This window comes from Dasypus novemcinctus, chromosome 3 (assembly GCF_030445035.2).
Source record: "Dasypus novemcinctus isolate mDasNov1 chromosome 3, mDasNov1.1.hap2, whole genome shotgun sequence".
NCBI classification, from domain to species: domain Eukaryota; kingdom Metazoa; phylum Chordata; class Mammalia; order Cingulata; family Dasypodidae; genus Dasypus; species Dasypus novemcinctus.
The window spans coordinates 101072774-101085491 of record NC_080675.1 but is presented as its reverse complement, the minus strand read 5'-3'; the positions used below and the strand labels follow the sequence as shown (position 1 = coordinate 101085491).

The window sequence follows — 12718 nt, the reverse complement described above, 5'->3', positions numbered from 1 at the left end:
AAGTGGGTTTCATTCCTGGAGTGCAAGAATGGTTCAAAATAAGAAAATCAATGTAATATACCACATAAACAGACCAAAAGAAAAAAAGAATCCCATTATCATATCTATAGAGGCAGAAAAAGCATTTGACATAATACAGCAGCTTTTCCTGATGAAAACACTGCAAAAGATACGAATAGAAGGAAACTTCCTGAACTTTATCAAGGGTGTATAGGAAAAACCAATGTCTAACATCATTTACAATGGTGAAATCCTAAAATCCTTCCCTTTACAATCAAGAATGAGTCAAGATGCCCACTATCTCTGCTCCTATTTAACATTGTGTTAGAAGTACTTGCTGGAGCACTGATGCAGGATACAGATATAAAAGAGTTCCAAATTGGAAAAGAAGAAGTAAAAATTTCACTATCTGCAGATGACATGATCCTATACATAGAAAGCCCAGAGAAATATACAGCAAAGCTACTAGAACTTATAAATGAGTTCAGTAAAGTCACAGGTTATAAGATCAATGTGCCAAAATCAGTAGCACTTCTGTATATCAATAATGAGCAATGCAAGGAGGAATTCAAGATAAAAATACCATTTAAAATAGTAAATAAAAAATGAAATACCTAGGAATAAATTTAACTAAAGACATAAAAGGCTTATATGCATAAAACTACACAACACTGTTAAAGGAAGCCAAGAAGACTTAAAAAAAATGGAAAAATGTTCCCTGTTCATGGATAGGAATATTAAATATCATTTAGCTGTCTATCCTACTGAAACGCATCTACAGATTTAATGCAATCCCAATAAAATCAATACAGCATTTTTTAATGAACTGGAGAAACTAACCATGTAATTTATTTGGAAGGGAAAGAGGCCCTGAATAGCCAAAGACATTTTGAAAAAGAAAAATGAAACCAGAGGAACCATACTACCTGATGTTAAAACATATTACAAAGCTATAGTCATCAAAATGGCATGGTATTGGCAAAAGAATAGACACACTGAACAAAGGAACTATATTGAGAGATTGGATATAGATCCTCACATATATGGTCATCTGATATTTGACAAGGCTACAAAACCCATTCAACTGGGAGAGAATTGCTTCTTCAGAAAATGGTGCTTTGAGAACTGGATATCCATATACAAAATAATTAGAGAGGATTACCATCTCATACCTTATACAAAAATAAACTCAAGATGGATCAAAGATCTAAATATAAGAGCTAAGACCATAAAGACCATGGAAAACAATGTATGGAAGCATCTACAGGACCTTGTAATAGGAAATGGCTTCATGAACTTCATGCCCAAAGCACAAGCAGTGAAAGAAAAAGTAGATAAACGGGACCTCCTCAAAATTAAAGCATTTTGTACCTCAAAGGAGTGAAAGGACAGTCTACCCAATGGGAGAAAATATTTGGTAACCATATATCTGATAGGAGACTAATATTCGACATATGTAAAGAAATCCTATATTTCAAAAATAAAAAGACAACCAACCCATTAAAAAAAAAATGGGCAAGAGACTTGAACAGATGCTTGTCCAACAAAGAAATCCAAATGTCTAAAAAACACATGAAAAGATTCTCAACATCACTAGCTATTAGGGAAATGCAAATCCAAACTACAGTGAGAAACCATCTTATACCCATTAGACTGGTGGCTATTAAAAAAACAGGACTACAAGTGCTGGAGAGGATGCAGAGGAAAGGGAACCCTCATCCACTGCTGGTGGAAATGTAGAAGGATCCAGTCATTCTGGAGGACAGTTTGGCATTTCCTCAAAGAACTAGCTATAAATTTGCCATATGATCCAGCAATTCCACTGCTGGGTATATACCTAGAAGAACTGGAAACAAGGACATGAACTGATACATGCACACCAGTGTTCATAGTGGCATTATTCACTATTGTCAAAAGTTGGAATCAAACCAAATGCTCATCAACAGATGAATGGAAAAACAAAATGTGGTATATACATACAATGGAGTACTACTCAGCTGTGAAAATGAATACAGTACTAACACATGGGGTAACATGGATTAAACTTGAGGACCTTATTTTGAGTGAAGCAAGCCAGACATTAACGAAGAAATACTATACGACCTCTCTGATATGAATTAAGTAAATCAAGCTGTCTCAGAGAGCTAGCAACTGCATGATAAGCTTACAGGAAATGAGGGGAGAAGAAGATTTTGAGCTGATGCCTACATGGGCAAAATCTATGATAAAGTGGACGTAAGTAGTTGTGCAGTGAAGGGATAAGATGGGGGTATAGGGAAACTATCAGGTGGAGTTTTGCAGGATTGAGGGGGGATAGGGATGGGAGGAGGGGTCAGATGGTTCGTGGAATTGGGAGATGAGTTTGGGAGGAGTGGATGAACATGGGAGATTGTTGGGTACATGGTTGAAACGAAAATGTTGAGAAAACTCCTTAGAAAATATAAGGATGTATTACTTGTTTAAGGTGTTTGATGGGGTGGGACATCTGGCACACAGTGAAACTGGGGCAGAGTTCTAGGGAATGTGTGAGGGCTCATCTTGTCATATTGTGTCATATCAGTCAATGGAGACACATACAATGAGTGAGAAAGTATTGTATCCCCATCCTGGGGGAGGAGAGGGTATCTTTCGAGAGCCTGGGTAACTCCCAATGGGGAAGGACAGACTAGATTGTCAAGCCCTCAACATTGTTGTATCCACGAATCTTGTCCTTCAAACAGTGAAGCTTTTCCCCCTATATTGTATATGCGATTTTATTGTGACCTAAAACGTTTTAGAATACAAAATTAAAAATTAAAAAAAAAGGATGTAAACACTGAGGAAGGAGTGGAAGAGATTGCCTTGCCACTGTACATGCAGAGCAACACCTATTACTGTGATGAAAGGTAAATGTCAAAAACAAAGTTTTAGGATATTTTTCTTCTTTTAATACCCCAATTAATTTTTTCCTTTATTTTAGTTTTTCTAAATTATTATGTATTCTATATTTATTTCTATTCTTTAAACCTGCCAATACTATTTCATTTTCCTACTAATTGAATCTGGCAATATATTATGCTTCATTTTTGAAGATGTTTTGGATCACAGAGGTTTTAAACTATGGTAGAGGAAGAGCACTGATGTGGGGTGTCATTGATGGGGGTTGCATGTGTGGGGGTTGCATGTGTGGGAGGGAGTGCTCCAGGGCATGCATATAGGGTATATAGATGTGTTTGAATGTTCGTTGTGTATTGTCATAGTGGATAGAGTTACACATGACAACTGAGGGAGTGCTGAGTTCCAATTCTGGGGAGCTCTGTTGCATTCCCCAATGGAAGAGCAACAATCCCCCAAGTGCAAGGGCAAGACCAGTGGAGAATGATGGTCCAGTGATGGCCCCTTGATACTGATGACTATGCTTATGGGCCTGTGTCCTAGAAATTTCAACTAAGCCTAGAACAGCAGGGTGATTGTTATCTCCTGAGAGCCTCCATGTTGATTCAAATGTGACCACCCTGTAAGCCAAACTCAGCATGTAAATGCATTACCTTTCCCCCAGTGTGGGACATGACTCATGGGGATGAGCCTCCCTGGCCCTGAGAGATTGCTACCATCAGCTTGTGATGCAGGGAGAGGATGAAGAGGTGTCATATGGGGCATTTTTGGAACTTAGATTTGTCCTGAATGATACTGCAGGGACAGATGCAGGATACTGTATATTCTGCCATCACCCACTGGACGGACTGGGAGAGACTGTGAACTACAGTATAATCTATGGTCCATGTGGTGTGGCAGTACTCCAGGGTGTTTTCATCAAATGCAAGGAATGTGCCTTACTGATTAAAGGGGATGTTGATGTGGGAGGAGCTGGGTGGGGGGTGGGGAGTGGAGTATATGGGAACCTCTTATGTTTTTAGTATAACGTTTTGTGTGATCTATATATCTTTTTTTTTTAAAGACAATAAAAAATAAAAATAAATAAAAAGTCTTTAGTTGTTCCAGCTCTAGTCCTCCTTATTGCTGGTTCCTAATACTTTAATTTTTTCTTTTGCCTGGACCATCACTTCTTGCTTGTTTTGTACTCTTTTGCTGAAACTTGGATATTTTGATTATTGAATTATATAGTGTGGCTGAAATTTAGACTATGAGGTGCCTGTTCTTTCAGTTTGTACCCAGTTACTATTATGAAAAAGAAAGCACCTTTCACAGTATTTGCAGATTGCCCTGGGTAAGTGTTCTTTGGGGCTTATCCATACAATAATTTGAGATACTAGCTCACAGGAACCTCCCTGATTCTTTCTGGGCCTCTATTTTGTCTTGTGGCCTTAGGAGTTCCCTTGTTTACATAGCTCAGTATGCCTCCTCTTCCCTAAAATGTTTCCTCAGAGTCCCAGGCACTGCACACTGTGTTCTACAGCCAACAATCCCTTGTCCCAGTTAGTATAACTTGACTGCTCTCTCACAGTGTTTTGTAAGATCACTCCATTAACTGCCTTCTACAAGCAGGGGAAGTTCTGTAGGGCAAGTTCCTCAGGCCACCACCAGACAGATTAGGTCAGACATACATGTTCCCAATATGTGCATGAGGGTTACTTTGCTCTCTCCAGACCATATCTCTGCACTGGGCATATAGGCCAGCTCCATGCTGGGCCACTGAGTGGTGGAGAAGAGTCCATAAAAAATTATACTAATTTCTCTAAAAATCAACACATCATTTCCAAAATTGTTTAAAAGGCAAGCATTTTAAACTCAGTCTTAGAAATAAATATACATTATAATAGAGATCACCTGCAGGCTTAAGAATTAACTGAAAATAAAATTAACCTTTTAAGGGAGTTTTCTGCTTTCTTGGACCTTATAATTCTTTGGATCAACACCTTTCTATGAACATAAATATTCAACAAATATTCAGTACCTATACGACCTTTTAGGCCCTGGGTATACAATGATTAAAAAAAGACATAAACCTTGCCCTCAGAAAGTGTATACTTATTAAAAGGCCATTACAACAAAATGTCCTAGGATTTTAAGTGTATGTATAAAAATTTTAGAGAAAATTTCAAGAGTCAGAAGACAACAGATTACATTTGATTGGAAGACATTTCTTTTTTTAAAATAATTTTTCTATATTTTTCCTAGCATTTTTCAATTTTTATTGAATCTTTAAAATATATGGAGTTCATTTTTTACATGTAGCATGAGGCCAGGGGTCATCTATATATTTTTTTCAGATGATTACCCAGTTTTTGCAACTTCATTTTTTGAACAGTCAACATAACATCTCTTTTTCATATATTATATTCTCATATGTATTTGGGTTTATGTTTTGGATTCTGTACATATTTCACTGATCTGAAGACATTTCTTATGTGCTCTCTTTCTTGGTTCTGAATGCCTGAATTATTATATCTCAAAGAATCTGGTTCAAATGTTAAATTTCATGCTAAGAGGATAAAGAAATATTGAAATTGGTATGAGGTGCTTTGGCTACATTTCAAAGCTTAAATCCTTTTCCATAAAATGTAAACCTGAGAGCTCCTTCCCATTCCAACATAAAGTCATTTGTTTCACAATTAATAAAACACTTCTGAAACGGCCATGAAGTTCATTACTCAGCATGGTGGGAAACATCCTGTTGACAGTATCTTCATGCCCCTAAGTCTGACCATTTCACAATCTGTTTCTACTGGTTGACTTCCTAACCACCTTTGCACCAACTACAATACCTTCAGCACAGGTTCATTCTATATTAAAAATGTTCAATTATAGTGCTCATGTTGTCTTTTTTTTTAAAGATTTATTTATTTATTTAATTCCCCCCCACCTCCCCTGGTTGTCTGTTCTCTGTGTCTATTTGCTGTGTCTTGTTTCTTTGTCCGCTTCTGTTGTCGTCAGCGGCACGGGAAGTGTGGGTGGTGCCATTCCTGCGCAGGCTGCACTTTCTTTCGTGCTGGGTGGCTCTCCTTATGGGAGCACTCCTTGCGCATGGGGCTCCCCTATGCCGGGGCACCCCTGTGTGGCGCGGCACTCCTTGCGCACATCAGCGCTGTGCATGGGCCAGCTCCACATGGGTCAAGGAGGCCGGGGGTTTGAACCGCAGGCCTCCCGTGTGGTAGATGGACGCCCTAACCACTGGGCCAAGTCCGTTTCCCTCATGTTGTCTTTTGTTAGGATAATAATAATAGGTATGAATGATTCCCTTTCCAATAAAGCAAAGAAAGAAGACACAGATACACCAAAATATTTCATGCTTAAAAGTAAATGTATTCAGTTCCTTTCTCTATAAACTATAACAATGTATCTATATCCTTGTTACTTCATTTCCAAATCAACAGTTTGGAACAAATTTTGAGTTTTCATTCATCCTCCATGGTGAGCCATCTTGTGATGTGTTCTGGTAAGTATCATATATAGGGAGGAAAGAAACAGTCTTGCTCACCTACAGGTTAACCAAGTAGGGAGTGTATGGTAATGTTTATTGGCTGTTTCAACACCATCAAGCTCAAATTAGGGTCAAAACAGTTAGCCTATACCCAAAGATGCCTACAGAAAATCATTCAAATCTGCCACCACAGGGAGGAAGGTATGAGAGAAGAGGAGAAGGAGAAACTTCTATGATGGAGTGTAGAGGCTGCTGGCTGGACAAACACAACTGACACTTGCTGATGAGTGATGGAAGAAAAACAAACAGATGGGAATGAGGCAAATGAAGTCATCCTCCTTAGGATGCCCTGCCAAGCAGAAAACTTTCAAAAATTCCCTAGTACTGAGAACATTCTTCACCGCAAATGATACCACCTTCTCAGCTTTGTGTTTGACTTCAGTACATATATGATGGCTCCTACGGATTTCCAGATGCTCCCTTTTTTTTTTTCATATCCTTCTCTAATCACTACCAGTCAACTTTGATATACCCAGTATGGTTTGCAAACTGAAGGAGAAAAAAAAATCCATCTCCCACAGCTGTTACAGCCAACTTTCCAACCTTCTGGAATATGATAACTGTGCACCATCCATTGACACCTCCAAATATCAGGTAACTCACCACACTGTACAACAGAGGGTCCAGATTCCAGCCCAAAGAACTTGTGCCACCATGGCTGCTTTTTTTAAGCCAACTCTGCAAGGTCCAGTGACACCAAATTTCGTTCAGTTTCCTTGACTGGGCGCGGCCATTTCGATGACCTCGTCTAGTGAAGACACCCTCAGAGGCTCTGCGCAGGGACATGTGACAAGGTGCGCCATAGTTTCTCTTGCCGTGAAGTGGCTTCAGCAGATGTTTCCATTTCCATGTTCTAGGGGAGGAGCTCTTGCTAGAGATTTATCAATATTACTGATTTTTTTGAACAGCTTTTTGATTAATTGATATGATCTATTGTTTTTCTATTTTCAATTCATTTACTGCTTCTTTTATTTATTATATAATTTCTTCCTGCTGTTTTCAGGTTTACTTTGCTCTTTAGATTCTTGAGGTTGAAAATTAGATTACAGATTTTAGACTTTTCTACTTTTCTAATGTAAGCATTAGTGCTATGAATTTCTTCCACAGCATTGCTTTATCTTTGGGCCATGGATTTTTTTTTTTCCTTGCTCATTTTATTCTTTTTCTAAATTATATTCTTAAAGAAGCTTTAAATTACATAAATGTTTCATCAAAAATGTCAGGGAGTCCCTTGTATCCCTCCCCCCTCACACACACACACACTTTCCCACATTGACATCTAATGGTACATCTGTTAACAATTTATGAATACATGTTGAAGCATTGTTACGAATCATGGAATATAGTCTGTGTTACAGTTTATACTTTGCACTGAACAATTTTATAGGTTTTAACAAAATGTGTAATGGCCTGTGTACATCACTGCTCTGTACATTGAATTTTGATATGTTGTATTTTCATTTTCATTCAAGCTTAATATAGTTTTATTTCACTTGATACTAATTTCTATTTGAGTCCTTTGTAGTTAGAGGACACACTCTGCTTCATTTCAATTATTATGTATTTGTGGAGGTTTGCTTTTCAACCCAGGATTTTGTCTATCTGGTAAATGTCCTGCGGGTGCCTGAAAAGAATGTGTATTCTGCTGCTGTTGGATGATGTGTTCTATAATGATGATTAGGACTCTTGTTTGATGGTGTTATTTAATCTGCCTATATCCTTGCTGAATTTCTTTCTTGTTCTCTTACGTGATAAAAGAGGTTTTAACATTTTCAATCATAATTCTATATTTGTTTGCCCTTTCTTTCTGTCTTATTGATTTTTGCATTACATAATTTGCAGCTCTGTTGTTTGATGCATGCTCATTTACAGCTGACTTTAATCATAAACTTGGTATTTTTAATTCACAGAAAAGGTTTGTGAAAAACTGTCATTACTTCATCCTTAACTATGGAAAGAATTCACTAATGTAAGTTATCTTTGTGGAAAATTTTTAAGAATAAATTTAACATTTTTAATAATTATTGGCCAATGCAGATTTTTCCAGTCTATTCCAAGTTAATGAATTTATTAATGCCCTTCAGCTGGTCAATGTAATGGGAGAAGATATTTAAAAAGCCAGTGTGAGAGTCACAACATTTTTTACCCTCAGCCCCAACAATAATGAAATCACATTTTGAGGTGGAGCCATCATCAATTTGGATCCATTAATGACTGCAATAATGAGAAAGTCTCTGCTGACCAGAATCCCACATTCACCATGTGGATGAATGAAAAACAAAATGTTGATATGTTAAGTGAAAGAAATATTAGGGATTGTTTGTAATTTCATTATAAATTTAAAGTGTCATATTCTGACCAATGATGTCAAAACTTGTGATATCAGATACATATTTAATTTGAAAAGAGCGTTAGCCATTAGAGTTGAGATGGTAATATATCAGTCATTAGATGTGTTACGATAGACAAATCCCTTAACTCTGTGTCTCAGTATTATTAATATAAACCTGTATTTCACTTATCAAAGCAACTAATGTTGTATTATAAATGTATACATCCATTGGAAAGGATTAAAAAAAACAATTTAAAGTTTTTGATGGTTAACAATTCTGAGTATTTACTTATACACAAGAAACACCACTATTTTAATATAGCTATTTCCAGAGAGTTTTCTTGTATTGAACATGTATTCTAATTTATGCTATAGAATTTATAGCTGTCTCTTACATATTTCATAAGAATAATGATTTTATCTTATGTATTTTATGTATCTCATATACCTTATCTTACTCCAAAATGGTGAAAAGTTATTTCATAGTTTGGCAGGGCTGCTATTAAAAAAAGCACAGACTGGTTGATTTAAAGAGCAGTGGTTTAGTTGCTCAATGTCTGGAGTCATAGCGTTCTGGTAGTAGCTCGATCTCTGTGTCTTCAAATGGTTATCCGTTTGTTTCTGTATCCTCTTCTGTTTTCTCCTAACTAACCATACATGAATTTCCTCTGCTTATAAGGATTTCATTTATTTAGATTAAGACCTGCTCTCATTCAATCTGGCCTCACCTAAAGATGGTCTTCAAAAAATGTCCCAGTTTGCAAGTTATCTTTCCAGATTTGCGAAGAGAAAACAATCCTAAAATAGCTCCTTCCGGAAAGGATCTAAACGTTTCTTTCAATCTTTCAATATATTTTTATTGAATCCTTTATTTCAGACACCTCGGTAGTTGTTGGGAATATAAAGATAATAAAAACAAAACTTTATACTCCCATGAATGTAACAAATATTCTTGGTTTCTATATGTCACACAAATTAGGTGCTGAAAATGCTTCTATAAACCATTGACTAAAAAAGCGATGAAAAGGAAAATACGTAATAGCCCATTTTTATTTTTCATATGTATTTATTCTAAACTTGATTGTCAATCTAATGTTAATTAGATTGTTAATTATAACAATTATAATTATATAATTATATAATTATATTAATTATAATTAATTAAATGTTAATTATAACATTTCAGTATATAGTTACCAGGGGTTTGGATTAGTCTTACTAGAACTCTTGGCATAAAACTAAAGTCAGTGATGGTTTATTGGTGATTATGATGACGAAAATAAAACTGCACCTAAAAATTGAAAAAGGTGAAAATGTATTGAACTCATTTCTCCACATCTTCCAGTAACCGTCACAAATAAATTACAGTAGATCATACAGTTGTTGTAGAAGACAAATTAACTACTTCCAAATTCCTTATCCATATCTTTCTGTCACTGAAAAAATAAAATGTAACAAATGAATAATTGCTATGCCCTGTTGTGACCCAGACACCGAGTTACACACAATTACATTGATTGGCATATTTAGTGTTTAGAGATAGGCATCATTCTATTCATGCTACAAAAGAGGAAACTAGGGATCCAATAATTTAAAGGAATTGTACAGATTCACTTGTTTTCTAATTCAGTGAGGTACATTTGAATCCACAGTTAGGAAATTGCTCTCTCAATTACACTATTCGATGTTAGTAAGTAGCATGATGAGATAAAAATGCAGACTGATGTGCCCAATTAGTTTCTTGTTGCACAGTCATATAAATCAAATTCACTCTAATTCATTTAGCTGAAATCTTTAAATATTTAGTGAGTATAAGAAACATTCATTAATCCTTTTCTCAATTTACAGCAAGAATCTAGTCAGAATAATCTAAAACTGAGAAGGAAAAAAAGACCTACATCAAGATAAAGAAAATCTGACCTGAAAGCTTGAGAAGAGTGACTTGTATCAGTTTGTAATGGCAGAACAAATGGAAAGAGTTCATGATATAGAATTTGATTAGATGAATGGATAGAAGTGAAGAGCACAAACTGATAGGAAAACAGAAATGATTTGCTTCAAAGAATAAATGGGAGCAAAAGGCAGATTAAAAGTATCGAAGAAGTTTATGTAGTTATGGTGTAATTTCAGTTATAAGGTCAGAAATAGGAGCATTATGATTTAGTTGAATAATATAAAAAACAAGGCCACCTTATCGTAATACATTAGTGAAAAGTTAATGTTTTAACCTCAGATTCTCTGCCTTCAAAAAGTTTGTTCTTGTACGTCTACTTCGGCCCCATAGCTTCTGCATTGCTGATTTGACCTCTTTATTCCGTAGTGTATAAATAAGGGGGTTCAGCATGGGGGTGATGACATTGTAGAGCACAGACACCATCTTGTCCACAGAAAAAGTGGAGAAAGGTCGAGCATAGATGAAAATACAGGGCCCAAAAAAGAGTGTTACTACCATGAGGTGGGAGCCACAAGTGGAGAGTGCTTTTCGCCTTCCTTCCTTGGAGCGAATCTTGACAAGAATAGTTGTGTAAGAAGAAAGCAGCACCACAAAGGAACTGGTGGAGATCAACCCACTATTAGATACCATTAGCAATTCAATAACAAAGGTGTCCTCACAGGCAAGTTTAATGATAGGGGGAACATCACAAAAGAAGTTGTCCACCCGGTTTGGTCCACAAAAAGGCAGACGGATAGTGAGAATTGTCTGGACAATGGAGTGCACAAATCCTCCCATCCAGGAAGCAGTTACCAACACACAGCACAAACCTCGACTCATGACAGTGGTGTAGTGCAAGGGACGACAAATGGCAACATAGCGATCATAGGCCATCACAGTGAGAAGGAACATCTCTGCCGCCCCTACAAAATGCAGGAAAAAGAGCTGCGTGATGCACTGGTCATAAGGAATAAGCTTCTGATCATCAAGGAAGTCAGCCAGAAGCTTAGGGGTTGTTACTGTTGAATAACATAAGTCAAGGAAAGAGAGGTTTCCAAGAAGGAAATACATGGGTGATGAATTCAGGTGGTTATCAGAGGCCACTGTGGCCATGATAAGGACATTACCCAGCCAAGTGGACACATAGAAGATGAGGAATAATGCAAAGAGCCCTGCCTCAATAGCTGGAGTCTCAGAAAAGCCTGCCAGTACAAATGCTTTTGTAACTCCTGTTTGGTTTTTGTCCATCTGACTTTGTTCCACCTAGAACAAAGGGATTAAACAATGAGGCATTAGTAAGATTAAAGAGGGTTGATATGAGATATTTTTCATCATATGGGAGAAGTTACCCATTTCAAAAGGGATACTTTTTCCCTCTAAGTTACAAACCCATCTATGAGTGGAAGAAATCACTTTATCCTTCGTTGATACATACATTTCCATATAAAAATTATATATATAATTATATAATTTTTCCTACAAGTTCTAATCTTAAAACAGGATGAAGTGACCAAGATTTGTAAAAATGTGAAGTCACCTAGTACTGGCCATTTAACTTTGACTTTATTCATCTCTCTCTTTCATTAATCATGATTTTCTTTCTCTCTTCTTTTCCACATTGTCTCAAACAATTTGTTACATTTCCTTGAGACAGTATATTTTTTTTTAATGAAAATATTTAGGAAAAAGAATAAATCTTAATGGTAAAACTTCAGGCAAAATTTAAGCTTCCAGTGAATAGAGGTTTTATTTGGAATTAGAAATCATACTATGTAGATATTAGTTTGCTGTAATAGCCCTGTGCTTTTATTCTACCAATTAATTATTGTGGAATCTCTACTCCTGCAAGTGGACTAGGAAGAAACACATTTCAATTTGGGTTTACGGCTAACTCATTGACCCCTACCTAAGTTTCTTGATTGCCTGTCTAATTTATTATTATTATATATTTCTAAACTTAAGTCATATATGTGGACAAATAGACAAAAACTATGTTTTTCTTGATCCAAGCAGGATAATAAAGCATTTATTT

At 36.4% G+C, this 12718-nt stretch overlaps 1 protein-coding gene and 1 pseudogene across 1 annotated transcript; both read right to left on the bottom strand.

The window, feature by feature from the left end:
* Positions 1 to 6700: 6700 nt before the first annotated feature.
* Positions 6701 to 7191, bottom strand: LOC101438415 (FUN14 domain-containing protein 2 pseudogene; annotated as a pseudogene).
* Positions 7192 to 10968: 3777 nt separating this feature from the next.
* LOC101439697 (olfactory receptor 4Q2) lies at positions 10969 to 11934 on the bottom strand. The gene has a single exon (XM_012518364.1). It carries the CDS (start codon positions 11932 to 11934, stop codon positions 10969 to 10971), a length of 966 nt encoding a protein of 321 aa, XP_012373818.1.
* Positions 11935 to 12718: the final 784 nt, after the last annotated feature.